The 17095-nt window shown below is 38.3% G+C and overlaps 1 protein-coding gene across 2 annotated transcripts in view; it reads right to left on the reverse strand.

The window, feature by feature from the left end:
- Positions 1 to 1036: 1036 nt before the first annotated feature.
- ADGRV1 (adhesion G protein-coupled receptor V1) overlaps positions 1037 to 17095 on the reverse strand; it is a 248806-nt gene continuing 232747 nt past the window's right edge. For both annotated transcript variants that reach the window (XM_032441289.1, XM_032441288.1), the window contains 3 exons: positions 10963 to 11154; positions 8979 to 9156; positions 1037 to 1677 (listed from right to left, as the gene is read on the reverse strand). In XM_032441289.1, the coding sequence (XP_032297180.1) occupies positions 1559 to 1677; positions 8979 to 9156; positions 10963 to 11154 (489 nt within the window). In that variant the 3' untranslated portion in view covers positions 1037 to 1558. The remainder of the gene's footprint in view (positions 1678 to 8978; positions 9157 to 10962; positions 11155 to 17095) is intronic.

The following is a 17095-nucleotide window of genomic DNA, read 5'->3' on the forward strand; positions in this document are numbered from 1 at the left end:
ATCTGCCTCCTGTGCTGCAGTCAGGGTCATTCACACACTCCAGGTCAGCTTACTGGCTGCAGGGATTTGGCTCCATTTACTCTGCAGCATGTCGAGCATAAACAGAGTCAACAAAATTCCTGGGAGTCAGAAACGTAACGCTCAGTGCAGCAGGGCATGTGTGCATTAAATACAGGTATAGTTTTATTCCTCAGCCATTCAAACGTGCACTTAGAAAGCACTTTTTAAAGGGCCTTGCTGTCTAGAAAGTTACTTGTGTCCTTCCATTTTAAAGATTCTCTCTGCATCTAGATATGAATGTATGCTGTGCGGTCTGATCAGTTACTACACAGCAGGGGCAATGAAAACTATTTGATTTCCTTTGTCCCACATACATAAGCATTAGCAGTAAAATTTGTGCATTGCTATACTAGAAATCATAGAAACATTTCCACGAGAAAAGTTTTCATTTAAAAGGATGGGCTGCTGCTCAGAGCTTGCCCAACAGACAGCCTTCTGGCAAGATCCTGCTGAAGGTATGAAAAGCTTGCTTCACAGATACTGTATTTCCTTATGTGCTCAGAAACATTCAGGGAAAAATTCCCTTGGTGTCATGCTCTAGTGTGTTTTTGTCTCAGAGTAACTGAGAAGATGCAGGGGGTTAACAATTCCTGCAGGACCAGCCTGCCTCCCCCCTGGGCTCTGAAATACTTCCTCTGTATGTTTTTTTTCTAGGGGAGGAACTTTCTTGCTAGTTTATGACCTCAAACTACTGAACTAACTCTGCGAGTAATGTAAGACACCAGGCCTTCCATCAGAACAGGGCTACGCATGTGGCTCCCAGTGACACTGACAGAAAATTCAACTCTCTGGAAGTCCTCCCTTTGTTCTACCTGCAAGGAGAAGATGAGAATTCAGCACTAAGAAAACAGCAAGCTAATGCAATCAGCAGCATGCATATGCCCTGTAATTGCCTTTTAGTCATTTCATTATTAGTTCTTCTTCATCTCCCCTTTACTGTTTGTTATAGATCATCATATATTTTATCAAGACAGAATGTGGGTCAAGATTGCCTTTATTTGCAAGGTCACAGATTTGGGTGTTTTAAAGCCAACCAGAACAGTACAGTGTAGGAAACTGAGAACTTTTCAATTTAAATGCCTTCCTGTCTGAGGGTTGTCTGTATCACCTTCCAGCCCCACAAGCAGCCAGGAGAAATAACAGGCTTGGTTGTATCAAATGGACTCTATTGCTTTTATTAATCAGTGTTACACGTATAGGTTAATTTAAAAAAGCTACAGTTCATGGAGTATGTCATCTCTACTACACGATACAGATCTAGGCCAAAAGACACTGTATCTACTGATGCTCAGTGTAAAAAACCTACAGTTTATTTTCTGAAATACAAAAACTCAAACAAACATCCTTTGTTAAGTGCTCATTACAGCTCACAGCATTTTACTACAGAGTTTCATACATTGTTTTCGTGCAAAGGGAAGTACAAATAAAGAAGTACGTAGGCATGAACTGAAATCAAAATAAAAAGGGGGAAACAAAGGAAAACAAGCAAGCAGAGGAGTTAGAGATGGGTGTCTGCTATGGGGATTCTTCTAAGCTCAACAATCTGAGAGTTCACCATGCTACCCCCGTCCTGGCTGCCATGGCAAGATTCGTTGTCACTGACGCTGAGACCGGCACCTAAAACAGAGAAGACATAAAACTCTTAAGAATCATAGAGGCTGGAGTCCTGAGACAGAAACAGTAACACTGGGCCCTTTTACAAGGGCTGCTCTGCTTCATTCTCTTTGTTGAAGTTCTTTGAAACACTACAACAGCACGACAAGCTGTCTGGTATTGGTCAGCAATCCTGAATACGCAGATTACAACATTATCTGACACAATTTTGTGCCACCCAGACATGCTTTTTACAGTTCCACTGTCAGTCACTTTAATTCCCCTAGTAAATGTCAAAACAGCTATTCGGCAGTTGCCTTGAAATCACAAGAGCGTAAATCAAGGCCAGTTTTAGGCTGGGTTCATGGACTGGCTGTTAGAATCTGGTACTTCCAAGGATAGTTTCATGAAGAATTGACTTTTAATGATATAATTTCCCCGTTAAATTATAATTCCAGCTGTTTTAATAGGACTGTAATTTCAACATGAGAAAATATGCTGAATAAATATTTTTTAAACCCACATTTGGCACAAGCTGGTGTATGGTGTTTTCCTTCTGCTGTGCAAGAACTTCTGCTCTGCCTTTGGACAATGGAAACTTCCACAAGACGTCTGGAATAGACCTCCAGAGGCCACCTTCTCCATCTTTTTGTCACAGCAGTTCTGCTAGCTAGCTGCTTCCTTGTTTTCTTTCTTTTTTTTTTTTTTTTTTTTTTTTTTTTTCTTTTTTTTTTTCCTCCCATTTGTGTAGTGTGAAATACAGATACCTGCACTGCTTTTCATGAAATGAGCATTTTAACAAACTACTTCACAGTATATCAGTTGCAACTATAAATTCCATTGCATTTCTAGTTCTTTCTGTCCTTGTGTTGTAGAGAGAATCCTAAAATGTACTTGGGTTGTATTAGTGTTCATATCACCTGGACTTTACATTTTGGGCTGTACAGCTCAAAGCTGCACATCAGTGCAATAAAGCATGATGATTTCCAGACTGACTGATAGTCTTTCAGTAATGCCGCTTACACATAACTAGGAAAGTTATTCATTTCAGGCAGAAGTAGATCTACAATGGAACACAGTTAAAGGGAGTTGCAGAGGAATGACACTTGGCACAGCAAGCCCTAAACAGGGTATGCCAGGGGAGGCAATGATTTCCATTTTCATACTGAAACACAGCTTTAGAGATGTCTGTGTTGATGCTCCAGGGTTTCCACCTCACTTTGTTCTGGTGTTTGGGTCTTGTGGAGAAAGTGCATTCAATCACATCTGTCAGAGGAGGCCCAAGCTTGGGTTTGTATGACCCACATTCTTTAAAGACCAGCAACTACTGTCAGACCATGATGGGAGTAAAGAGATATGGTCGGATTGATATTGTAATAAAGCTGAGGAGATTAGGGTCTGAGTCACTACAAATCTTGTTAATAAGTGTACTGAAGATAATTAAACCACACTTACTCATTTAAATTTACATGCATATTTAACTTTTTCATCAAATTATGGTCCTAATGACTAAAAGCTGTTTCAAAGTTCTGGGAAAAACAACAATTGCATGAGCAAATTATTTGGTTTTTTTTTTCTTATCTTCTCTAAAACTGTTTGCTTTATAATGGAAACATGAGTGTAATAGAGAAGAGAAATCTGACTGCTGTATTTGCTATTTGGTGACAGAAGGACAAGGTGATAACTGTGACATAAATAAGGTATTTCCAGTGAAGAAACAAAAATTATTACTTTGCATCATTAACATCGGAAGTCACATAAAAAGATTTATTTTGGCTAAAAAGGACACGAATTTCAAAAATGGAAAAAGACCTGACTGAAAACATTCCAAGCTATATTACAAAATTTTCTTTTTATATGCCCAAGAACATTTCTTGCTGATGATTTTAGGGCAAATATTGAACTGAACAGGGTTAGAAACACATTTGTCTTACTGGTGGTTATACTGCAATTATTCAGTATGAGGTTTCCAGAAGAATCTTGTGCTGGTCACTATAAAAAGATCAGATACGAGACTAATCTGCTGTTACACCACACTTATTCTGAGATTTCATGTGTGCGTGCCTTGTGGGAAGTTATGGAGGGATTTTTTGTCATTAAGGACATTCTTATCAGGGATTTGGTAAACCTGAGACTGGAGCAGACTACTTGGGGTTTACAACAGCCCTGTTCAGCTGCTGATACAAAGACAAACTATTTAAGAGCTGATCCTTTTTAGGAATGAGAGCTGAGGTGTAACCAGGATACCAGCTCACCAAACAACTGACTGGCGGGGAAGGGTACAACTGTTTACATGATGGAGTTTCAGAGAGTTCATAGGTTCAGCTTGTCCTCAGATTAGAGGAGAATTCAAACATAATCCTATCCAAAAATGCATGTACTTCCTTAGAGATGCTGGAGCTGGGTAGCTGGCAGTATTACTTCTCCCCACTTTGAAGCAACTACTTCACAAAAACAAACAAACAAACAAACAAACAACAACAACAAAAAAAGGTAAAAAACAACCAAAACAATCAAACAAGCGAACAATCCGACACAAAATGAGGCCCTTTCGTATCGCAGGACTCGCTAGAAACTGAGAAGTCACGGAGCTCTGCAAAATCAGCAAGATCCCTCCAGTGACATCTGCTGGTTGAAAGACTATCAGTGCATGCCTACGTGCACTGAACTGCAGTTGCTATAGTTTACTTTCACTGAAGTAAGATGTGGCTTGTTTTGAAATGACTGTAGCCATTTCTTCTTGGCGGAGGTTTCTGTTTCATTAGAACTTCTATATTGTTTCAAAAATTAATGATAATTTATGTTGAATGTGTAAGGTGCATTAGATAGAAAAAAGCTGTATGGGCCAATAGAAAAATGCTTACATGGGCCATTCATTGATACTTGTTCATTACTACTTGTAGGGATTTGACTTTGCAGAAATTACACCAGTGGCATTTTGCCTTTGTATAAAGCTTATCACCCCACTGACAGTCTCCAGGGCAATTCTACTGCGTATCTTTCAGAATGTGACATTGCTGATGGAGCAAAATCATATGTTGATACTCTCTGATATGTATTTGGAGAGTGCCATGTGCTAGGCTGCTGTTCCCAGCTCTAACCCATAAATACCTTTGCAAGCAACTTGCTACACAGGTGGGTCATCAGTCAGGACAGGAGGGTCTTAGAACCTCTTTCAGAGGTTTTGCCATGTTTTGAAATAGAATGGTTTGGTTTAGTACTGTGCATGATAGAAGGGGTGGGGTGGTGGTGGGGGGGGGTGACTAAAGCATTTGTGGTGGAAACATGGATGTAAGGTAAGAGACCAGTAAAGCTGTCATGCATTTATGGTATTTATGTGTTACAGCAAAGCTGATGGACAGATTGCTGTTTGGAGATTCTATCTATATTTATTTGGTTGGCTCAGTTTTTATCTCCCCAGACCTAACCAACACAGAATCCCCCAGAGCATCATGTTATAGTGGGCTTTAGCCTAGATGTCTGCAGCATACAACACTTTTACAATCAGAAAGGCAACTGTCTTATTAAATTGTATGATGACAGAGACAAAATGAGAGGCAAAAAAGGATCTAGTTCAAAATTATAACATTCAAAAAGTTAATTAGTGCAATTAGCAATAACAAATTAATAAGTAATTATGGCTTTAGTGACAGAACAAGTCCATCTTTTGGACAATTAGCACCACAAAAAAAATTCTGTGGCTGTATGATGCAAGGTTTGTGTAACATTAGCATAAAAGCTGGATAAAAAACTGCACATTGTTGTGTGCCTAATTAGCTAGAGACACAGCTGTCTGCCTTCCTCTGATCCAGTTCATATTCCAGGTTAATCTGTAATGTGGTCCGGCATTAATGATTACGGAACCAAGGGCTAAGTGCATAGTTCTGCCACACGTCTCTTTAGCAATCAGGTAAAGTGTGCCAGTGCATCTATTTGTGCAGCTGCACTGCAAACTGCAAATTACTAAACCACTGCAAGGCAGAGAAGAAAGTTGTGCAGTGGAGGTTTCTGTGATGGTGTTTGAGCTGTACTGTTTCAGCCATCTTTTATTAATACCATACAGTGTGACCAGCTGCAGTACAAGAGTGAAGCAGGATGAAGGAATGAGATTTTAGCTTTGCTGACAGCAAAACAGACCTATGATTGCACCCTCTTTCTCAATGATCCTGGCTGCCAGAGTAAATGTCTGGCCTGCAAGCACTAAGCATAAATTAAAGTAACCTTCAGACAGCTCAAAACTACATAAGCAAAAAGGACAGATGAAATGCAAGGAGGCAAAAAGACATTTCTGCATATTCCTCTGCTAATCAATGTTGATCTTCACCCAGCCTTCAGAGTAGGAGCTAATATTTTAGCACAGCTAAGGCTGAGTTTGGTTACAGATTGACACTTTTAAAAAATGGCAGATAATGAAGGTCTCTATTTCTGCTTGTTAGAGGTAAAATTCAAGGAACAGCAGAGCAAGCATTTCTCTTCTACCTCTGTCCCCAGGAGCCACACTTCTCAGTTCAGGAATGATAAAAACAGCTGATATGCTGCAAAAAGCACCTTTCTTCCACTCTCCCAGGAGCTTCTCTTTTCCCAGACAAGAAATTATCAGCTGAAATAAAGTACGGACTACAAAGGTGAAGGAGAACTACTTATGGGCAACTTTGCTGCTGATATGTTTGAGTCAATTTGGTGCTGGGCTGCTGCTTTGAGCTGGGACTGGTGTATGCAAGCAGCACACTGACAGCATGGAGAGGCTGGAGGAGAGGAAGAGGGTGGGGTGAGGAACCAGAGGAGAACTCTCTGACCTGAGCCTCTGTGGTTTCATGTGAGAACAACTAGTGATGCAAGGGAGGAAGAAGACGTGTAGGGGACTGGGGACTGGCTTCCATCAGTGGCTGCAAGCTTAAACCTATCATGAAATTTCCTTCAACTCAGTGGATGTAGTAACAGCTGAAGCCTGTCTTGAAATGGAGAGAAGAAATGTCACTTTATATGACCTCTTGTCCTTTTTCATTTGTCCTTTTTCATGTTGTCCCACATGCCATTGAAGCACCTTGACTCATTCGCCATGCACCGGATTGGAGAGTAGGTTTGTCTGGTAGTAACAAAACAGCAATGATTTCCATTTTCAGAGAAACTCACATGTCATGGTTTAGAGCACGTGCTGAGCTGCAGCTTGTATCTAAGGCAATAGCTGATAAACATTTACTTTGGTGGTTAAAGCAACTCTAACCTCAGTACCTCCTCTTCAGTTTGGTTCGTTCAAGTGTATGTGGGGCTGAAACTAGATGGGACAAAAGTTTTTTCTTAGAAATAGGGTAGTTGTGCCCCTGTAACACTGCCTGGTCATGAGAACAGGTGATGAGGCAAAAGGTACAGGTTCTACTTAAACAAGTAATGTAAACAAAAGTCTTTTCTCAGACTGTGCCCTGAGGTCCCAACATCAAATCTTACAAGCTTCAAAAGGCTCACAAGAACAAATGATAATAGTTATATAAATACTTGAGAAGACAACAGTAAAAGTTAGGGAAAAAAAGTCAAAAACTGGTTCAAAAGTTACTTTTTTTTTTTTTTTTTTTTCCCATAGGACAGTAAATAAGTAAGGCTGGAACCTGGATATTTGTACAATAAATAAATAAATAAAAAATCAACCAGTGCTAAAAAGAGTTGTGTTGTATTATGTCAACTGTCACTTTCAACTATTGTTGTTGCCTGGATTGCATTACATGATTTAATGTTCATTCTTCCATAGCGCAGTGTTTACCCTTGTGAATAGGCCAGTTGATGTCAACTGAGCTGCTCAAGCAGTAAACTCCATATGCAACAGTGGGGATCTTAAATTTAAATGGTTTCCTATGACATTACCATGCTATGAATAATCTAATTTCCATCAAAATATTCTGAAAGGAGTGGAAAAAAAAAAAAAGAAAAAGAAAAAAAAAGAAAGTTAAACATTTAAAAAAGGGTTTGCAGTTCTAAAGTTATGCATCCACATTTGAAAATCTTGCCCAAAATCTTTAACTGCACAACAAAGAATTTGTAGTCTGCATAGTTTCTGGGAAGATCAAAAGGTAAAACAGAACATCTGTGACAATCTTTATTTAAAAAAAAAAAAATAAAAATCATTACATATCACTAGCTAAATTTTAAATCATCCAGTTATCTTCATAATCAGAAGTGTTTTCTGCAGTGGCTGCTGAATTAAGAGATTAAATGTTATAAATAAGCTGAACAAACTGTCCCTTCATTAGCATTCCTAGTATTTCACCCGGTTCAAATATTCTCACTGGTGTCACTGAGGGGAATTATTGGTAAAGTGTCAGAATACTTAACCAGATAATACAACCACTTATCTTTTGCAGGTCTCCTGGAGACCCACAAGCTTGGTGAAGCCCTCAGGAATGTAACAGGAAGTTGCCTGAGTGATCCTGAGGACAGCTTCACTGAGCTAGCACACCCATATTTCACCCAAGTCTATTTCTATTAATATAAGTCATATTTCACCCAAGGGAGAGGGCTTGGGTTAATATCTGCTATATTTTACCAGTTGAGGCTCCTTTGCCTTTATGGTCTTCTTATCAGACGTCCTCATGTTTACTTATCTATGAATCAGGTTTTGCTTCATTTCTTCCACCGAAGGCCATGCCTAGCTGCCTATTTATGTCATCACTTGAATAAACTAAGGTTTCATTGGTGCAGTGGGTGAGAAAATAAAAAAGCAGTACTACAATGAGGGTAAAGCTGGGAATTTTAAAGACTTGAACTCTAAGAACTTTGAGAGGACTTGGACTACAAATTATTTATTTCACAGGTGTAATTTGAGCATAGATATTTAGAGTGCCCTCCCCATAGCTTTGTTATCCAGAAATACGGTGAGCTCATCAGGTTTGGCTGTTGTGTTTAGGCAGAAATCTATCTGGCTTATTTTTTTTTCAGGGTACACAAGTTTCAGTCCCAAATACTCTATACATCAACTCAAAAAAAAAAAAAAAAAAAAAAGGAACAGGAAACAAGATGGCCAACATCTAAATGCAGCAGGTTAGCTTATTATGAACTTGAGAAAAAATGTCAGAGCCTCCAATCTGCTGCTACATTCTGTATGTCTGTGAATTATCATGACTTAAAACCTATTTTTGCAGTCCTTCTCTGTTATTTTAGATAGTCCACATAGTATTTTTAGATCATAGAATAGTAGACCAGGCCAAAACAATTCCAGCTTGTATTTACAACGGTAATCAGATTAAATTAACAGTAATTGGATCTCATGAAATGGTGACACCATTAGAGTGAAGAACAGTGTAACAGACTGAGGATCAAGGAGAGGAATCACTCACCAGTCTTTAATGCAAATATTAGGTCATCAAACTCCTGTGATTCTTCATCAGCAACCAGGGAGCTGTTACTAAATCCTCCAGAAGGGTGGAAAACATTGCCATTTTGCGGACTCTGCTTAAAGGCAGAACTAGCTTGACTAGCAGGCTGCAAAGATGCTCTCTCCCAGTCTGCTGGCACCTGTAAAGTTTAAAAGGACACAGAGAAGTAGTAATCATAAAATCTACAATGTAAAAATAATTTATATGACTGCTGTCTTGGGGTAACAGACCAGAGTCTATAACTAGAGCTGAGTTCAAAGTCAGATTTAGAGCCAGCTATTCAGTCACTTCTGTATTGAACTAGGTAGCTTAATTTCAGTACACAGATACATACATAAAAGTCTGTACTCAAAACAAGTCACTTAACCTTGTGCTTACTACAACCTGCCTTACATATCTCAAAATGTTAAAAACATTTTGCTATTGCTGAAAATTGTCCCCTCCCTGGTATGGAGAACTTTTAAGTAAAAGCACTGAATAGTTGCAGCCAGAATATGCTCTATGACTCTCCTCTTGCAACTGCTTCTTCCTTCACTGGAGCCCACCTCTTCCTTCTACAGCCACAAATCAGCATTACTTTGCATTTGATTATTTGCTGCTGTCAACCTGTAGCTTTCTAGGATCTACCATTACAACCTTTGAAAGTCATTTTTTCAGTCTTTGAAGGTTCTTCAGCTTTGATATCAACTTTGCTATATTTCATTTGCCACTTCATTTTAAATTTAAGCCCTCCCCACACACAAAGATCACAATTTCAATTCATTAGAAAAAGGTGTTACTTTTTCCTTTAAAATAAATAAATAAATAAATAAAATAATCTTTTAAATCTATCTCCTCCATAACTGTGGTGTAAAGCCAAAGCTCTGAGCTCTAAACTCATATATTTTATGACAATCAAAATACATTTTCTTGGCATATTGCTCACCCATTTTTTGAGGTACAAGAATATAAGAGATTGCTACATGGAGCTGAGAAGCTACACTGCCGACTATTCCAGAGAATCAGGCACCACCTTAAGTGACATTCTGAGAAGCCCAATCAACTTATCAGTCTGCCAAGAGGCAGCTGAGAAGTTTTAAAACACTGACAAACCTACAGTTGAGCAGGCAGAGAAATAGACAAAACAGACACCTGTTGAGCAGGTTGGTTTCCACGAAAAAGTATTACTAGAGCTGACATGAGTATTTGAAATATTCCAATTCCATTAAATGAGCTGGAAATTTTTCATCTTCATCAACACTCAGCAAACATACATTGCAGCAAAAGTCACCTTGGTTTATTACAGATGGTAAAAGATAGATATCAGCAGCACTCCAGTTCCAGAAATGAAGAGACTGAAAATTATCTCCCTCAAAATTAACAGAGCATGATTCTGTGAAATTCAGAACTTAGAACTCATCTTAAGGCCTATAGCTAGTTGAAGGAATAATCCAGATACTTTTGACACTCTTGTGTCCTGCTTCTGACAGCACTTTAACCAACCTCTGTAGCAAATTAAACACACAAGTAGAAAGAGAAATTCCCCAGATGGGATGGTGCCAGCAAATTGTATGTTCCAAGAATAGTGTTATGGCCAAGGACAATATTTTTTTACAGTAAAAGGAAACTTTTCTCCCATACACACCCAGTGGGGGAGGGGTGGGGGAGAGGTAGGAAAAAGAAAGAAAGAAAGAAAGAAAGAAAGAAAGAAAGAAAGAAAGAAAGAAAGAAAGAAAGAAAGAAAGAAAGAAAGAAAGAAAGAAAGAAAGAAAGAAGAAAGAAAGAAAGAAAGAAAGAAAGAAAGAAAGAAAGAAAGAAAGAAAGAAAGAAAGAAAGAAAGAAAGAAAGAAAGAAAGAAAGAAAGAAAAAAGAAGAGGAACTGTAATAATTATTATCTCATTCACTGCATTACTACTTAAATGTACATTTTTTAACACACAATGCAATGACTATAAAGCATTGTTACCTCTTCCATAGCACTGATGAGGTTCTGAGTAGACTTGCTGATCTCTCCACCTGAAGCTGGCAAACCACTGCCATGAGTGAAGAAAGCTGATCCTGGAGTGCTATGTCCGTTCATGTCTACAGTGTAACTTGCTTTCACAGGGCAACAAAGTTGATTGTGCAGTATGAAATACACAACAAAGACATAAAGACCCTGGAACATAAGGAGAGAAAAAGAACATCCATATGTGAAAAGAAGGAAGCTTAGATCAGATTTTGATCACAGTTACAGCAAGGTCCAATATGCTGTAGCAGATGCCTTCCTTTATACCCATGCGAATTTCTCTGGATAATAAGGTGTCACCGTCAATCAGAGACCTGGAATAAAACAAAGTTCACATCCAGAGGCCTCCAGTTAAATGCTATCCTTCCCATAAAAACAAACAAACAAGCAAAAAACCAAACACAACCCAAAAGATTCATTGAAAATGATTATTTGTTTGAACCCACATAGTTCCACAGCAAATCCAAGTTCACAACAACGAAAACAGTTTTACAGTTGTCATAACAGTGAAAATGTGGTTACAGGCTGCCTTTGCAGTAGGCTTTGGCTGTTGGTCCCTAGTTACAATTTTTGTTTTATTACTGACCTTGCTAATTCTTACATTCTTGCCTCAACTTCAGTCTGCATTTCTGCTGGTACAGACACCAAGTAGATAAATTATATTCTCCATGGTATCCACTAACATAACACTGTCTTTCATTTGTGATTACTATAAAGCCTGTACTGTGTGTCTCTACAGTTCTTCTTTAAAAATTGCTAATTTTGACCTTTAGGCTTAGCCAAGAAGAGTATCATAACCATGTCTTCTGTTTGCATGGAAATCCAGTGATCGAATTTCTGAATATGCAGTCTGACTTTCTCCTTCTCTAATTATTAAATTGTACTGATACTGAGTGGAAATTATTCATTTAAATTAAGGAATCATCCAAATCAATAATTAATAAAGAATGAGTTAACCAGAGTGTGCATAAAGAAGACCTCAGGAATCTTCTGGATTACTGCAGTTCAGTTATGCTTGCATTGCTTTTTATATTTCATCTTGTCCTCTAGATCCCTATAACCAATTGAACTAAACAGAACAATTTACTGGAAAGGAGCCCAGTGGCATGACAGTAATAGCTGGGATTATAAACAGTAAGGACTTTCATCTAATTATATTTGGGAATTTTTAGTAAAAGGAACTTCAAATGTATGTTGAGAGAACGTTTGTAGCCATTCCTATAAAGCAGGTGATGCAAACCACTCTTCATCCACATATTCATAATTTCTAATGCCAGAACTACATAAAACAATGTACAATAACAGTTTGGTACGAAGGTAACAGAAGCAAATGGGACTTCATGGGATTTCAGTGTCAGCTAGTAAAACTCTGGAAATGCCTTCATGCAGCTGCTATAAATCCAGACAGCTACACAGTTCTGTACAAACTTTTTTTTTCTTTTTTAAAAGAGAAAACAGAAAAAGTGTTAAAAATAATTGCTTAGAAAAAAACAATTCTTCACTTTTCCTGATAGGGTTGGGTTTTTGTTGTTGTTGTTGTTGTTTTTGTCAAGAAGCACTTAACTGAGAAGCTTACAAAGGAAATTTCTTGGTGATTCATGTAAGTACATTCCAAAAAAACTGATGCAAATACATATTGCACTTAAGAGACACTAAAAAGGGACTAATATGTCCTTTCTTTCTCTAAACAAATCCAAGGACTCTCATGTAGGTCAAACATAATGGGACCAGCAAGTGGATCTCTTCTAATTTAAGTTTAATGGATGTGTGAATGATAAGAGTTCTAAGAAGAATGGATAGCAGTGGTGACACTCAGCTCCAAAATTCAGAACAGTTTCTGCCACTCCTGTCTCTAAGGACATAGCCACAAACATACATTTTAAGTGGTTTTGTATTTTTTCAAGGAAACCAATTAGTTGCAAGCTCTGCACAGCTGTCTTGCAGAACCAGAAGGACACCAGGTTCCTTTGAGAAAGGCTGATGCTTTATTGTGCTCCTGTGCAGGTCTGGGTGTAGACACATTCTACCAAAGCAAACTAACTCAGAATAGAGCACCACAATTACCTCTTTAACGTCAGTTCCCTGATTTAAGTCTCAGTGTGTTTCAGGCAGTGCTATTTCTGAGGAACTGTTGCTATACCAGCACCACAAGAAGCATTTTGACAGCTAAAACACCCTTGCCTGGTCTCACTGCTGCCAGGACTGAGGCCTTCTCCCAGCAGCAAGAGCCAGCAGTGCCTGGATGCACTGGCTCACAGCTGGCACCCCTCCTTTTATTCAAGCTTCAGCCCTCCTTTCATTAATCTAGATTTAGAGATAGGCTGATGAGATGTGATCTGTAGAGTTCAAGCGGTTTTACTAGCCTTCTCTTGTTTCATAGTAATGCATTCCTAAAACAGGGGAATGGGCATCAATCATACAATAATTTGTCAGCTACCACGATACACATTTTCCAGTTAAGATACAGACACAATCTTGTCAGGTCAAACTCAGTAACAAGCTGCAAAGAAAACTATTAGGGACCAAGGACCCCATGTAGAATGATCTTGTGATATCTCCCCTTGCTAATACTGAAGACTGAAGGAATTTTGGCATGCGGTGTCCAGGGTACTTCCACATACTGATGTGGAGCAGTGATGAGGCTGCTTTGGGTTCTATCACAATGATCAAATTGGGAGGTTGTTAGACTGGTCTAAGGACAGCAAAATTCACAGTCTGAGGTAGGTAACAAAAGCAAAAATGTGTGTTTCACTTCTCTTACCCAGCAGAATATTACAGTACTGCCTTACAAGCAGAAGCTTATGAAACCATTCTATCTAAGAAAACCAATACTCCTAAGTAAGTTACATGTATCACACAGGATCTGCACTGTTGGGCAGACCATTACTTGCTTAGGTGGATAAAGAATGGATCCTTCTTCAAACCATTTTCCTGCACAGTTCTACAGAGTTAACAATCTATAGCTTGTAGAGATGAAGTTCTGCATAGCATTGTGATTCTGAAGTATACAAGGAGCTTATGTTCTTATTCTCACTATTCTGTATCACTACCAGAAACCACTGAAAATGAATGTTGTCAACCGAAAATTAGACAAATTGTTCTGACAAACAATACTGAGTACCAACAGTCATAAACAAAAAGATGCTGTGGATCAAGCCATACTGATCTGTCCTTATTTCAGCACCAGCAGCTAACAGACCGCTTACACTGCAAGAGCACAGGAAGTATGCAGACATCCTGAATGTTAGTGCAACCACAACTCTTATGATATGTCTCAATGATTTTTTAAAAAAGCACTCATTTGAGAAATGAATTGTCCTTCATTACATTTTTTTTTGGATACTCCTTGTTCTTTTTCACTTCATCCTTTAATACTGTAGAAATAGTCTTAAGGTATTATAAAAATAAAGCTCTTGACACTGTATTGGATGTTTCACTGCACCTATTATGAATGGCCTTGGCCAAGTTGCCACCAATTTGCTTTTTCAGAGACACATGAACAGTATCCTTACTAGTTGGACCAAGCATGAAAGACAAAGAACTCTAAAGAATAGCCAAATTCTGTTCACAGGCCCACCAGACCTACAGGGTGGTCAGAGAAGAAAGCTGAATACTCCAAATGTACCAAAAGAAGATAGCTTTTTTTTTGGACTGTGGCTATTAGGAGCCCAGATAATTACAACTTTGGTAATAATGTAAACACTAATTTTATGTTCTCAAGATTTAATTTCATGGCTTCCATTAAAAAAAAAAAAAAAAAAAGTAAGAAAGAAAAAGAAAAGAAAAAAGGAGAAAAGAAAAAAGAGGTACTTGCCTACTACCTCTACTTTCTGCTGCTGCATGCAAATTCAGAACTATTGTGCAGACATGTGCAGGGAGGTCACAAGAAACTGTTAGGTCTCATGGTGACATGACTGTGATTACTAACCTGAGATTCTGGGAGAACTCTGAAAAATTAGGAGAAAGAAGTAGGATTCTGGAAGCTATAAATGTGATGCTACATAACTTCTGTGTGCTGGACCCCCAGGTCTGCTTAGAAAACATTTAATCCTGTGTAAATAATGGGTACATTATGACAGTGGTGTTAATACTGTTGCTCGGGTCACAGCAAAAGATAAGAGGGAAAAGTGTTACTAATGTTCTTCACCTGGAGAAAGGTTAGAAATGTGTCTGGCAAACTTGCAATTCTCTTCAAATAGATAAAAGGTGGCTGACTGAAAAACGTGTATAAGACACTGTCACACTAAAGGTTGCTGCTTATGCAGCATATGCATGATAATTCATCTTTTGTTATTTAATCTCGGCAAACTAGTCTTTACATTTGCCTTTTATATCTGGTTTCTTGCACTGTTAAGGGGCAAAAATTTGGAAAAAAAAAAAAAACGAATCTAAAATTACACAACTGTTTGAAGGATACTTAACATGTTAAAGAGTCCAGTGGGTGCCTTTTCAGCCAGTGAGATGGAAATAGCCTTGATGCTGCTCTAAGCTAATCCAGATACTTCACCAGTCATAGAATTTACCGTGCAGCCTTTCTAAGTAGTGTTACCCTATCTGTCATTTTTATCCTCAGTTTCAACATGGTCCAATATTGTACAGTTGATTATTTCCAACAATTAGCAGTGATAATGAATGGTAATTTCTTCAGGCTCTCGTTACTGCCTTTTTAACTTGCTCATCGGAGAAGAATGAAGGCTAATTTTGCAGAGTTTTGTGCCTGTATACGTGTGAGGGGAATTCTCAGATACAACAGCTTGATTTATCTACTCTGTGGAGCAATAATGGCAGGAAACTATTAAATTAAGGACAAGCTCCTGCAATTGTAAATAAAGAGATCAAATAAATTTTACACCTCCATGAGATCACATGCAGACCTGGCAGACTGATCCATTGAATGCATATTCAATTCATTCAATTCAATGCATATTCGATGCCCACATTTTCTCTCTTTTCCTCTTTGCCCTCTAATTCTGCACATTCCAAGTAGCTGAGCTTCCACTGCAGTATATCTAAATTTGGAAATTGAGATAATTCTGCTAATAACGAGAAATGATACAACAGATTTAGGCCATCAACAAACCTCTTCCTAATCTCCTTCTTACACACTGAGAGAAAATCAAGATGCTTGCTGTTTCTCATAATTTTAAATTGTCTTGTAATATAAAGAACTTTCTACTGTTTCAATGAAAACAAACACATCAGGGCACTATATTATTGTTATTATTATTTATTTATTTATTTTGTGATCATATATCACACTTCTCACATACATGCATTTTCATTCACAGCTGAGATAGCCTGTCCTGGAATTGAAGAATGTTTCCTTTCCCAAGGAGAAGTATATTCAGATAATGTGATCTATTTTAGAGAAATGGCATTTCTATTTATAAAACTAAAACATCTGTGCAGGACTTCTGGAAAATAAATGTCATTTGAACAACCACAGTTCCTCAACCTATTTCAAAGCATTTATCAGCATCAAAAAATTCATTGTGTTCTAAGATGTATGGTTTACTTCTTACTTATTAACTGCTAAAAAGTTGACTTTCCAAAAGAGAATATTTGGAGAAATTGAGACTTGTGAGGAAAGGTAGTAGCTTGTGTTGTATCTCAGAAAGAACTCTGTGTCCAGAACTGGGACATTCTTTCTTACTTTGTAGCTTTAGATCACCATAGCTACATCAGCATTATTGTTTTTAAAATTACACATTTATAGGTGCCAGGTGGTAAAATAACAAGCAATCACACAAACAGATGTCTCTCCCAACTGAGGAGTTATCTTTACTCTGATGAACTTTTGAGATCAGCTTTCTGCAGTCACCACAGAGGAATTCATGCACAATGGTCTGTGCTTTGTTTAATTTAACTCTAGTTTTATTAATCTTATCAGGGTCAGATTTAATCTTATTCTCTGTCTGGATTATGCCAATTTTACTCTTGGCAAAGTGTTTCAATGTGCAGGCCACCCTTCTCTGCTGCTTGTGATTTCTGGGCGGTTATCAGTGGTCACTCTGGGTGGCAGACTCTCTCTCCTGATACTTTGGCACCTGAATGCCTCTGCTGACTTCTTGTGAACTTCCATGGGGATTTC

This window comes from Coturnix japonica, chromosome Z, assembly GCF_001577835.2.
Source record: "Coturnix japonica isolate 7356 chromosome Z, Coturnix japonica 2.1, whole genome shotgun sequence".
In the NCBI taxonomy this organism is placed as follows: Eukaryota; Metazoa; Chordata; class Aves; order Galliformes; family Phasianidae; genus Coturnix; species Coturnix japonica.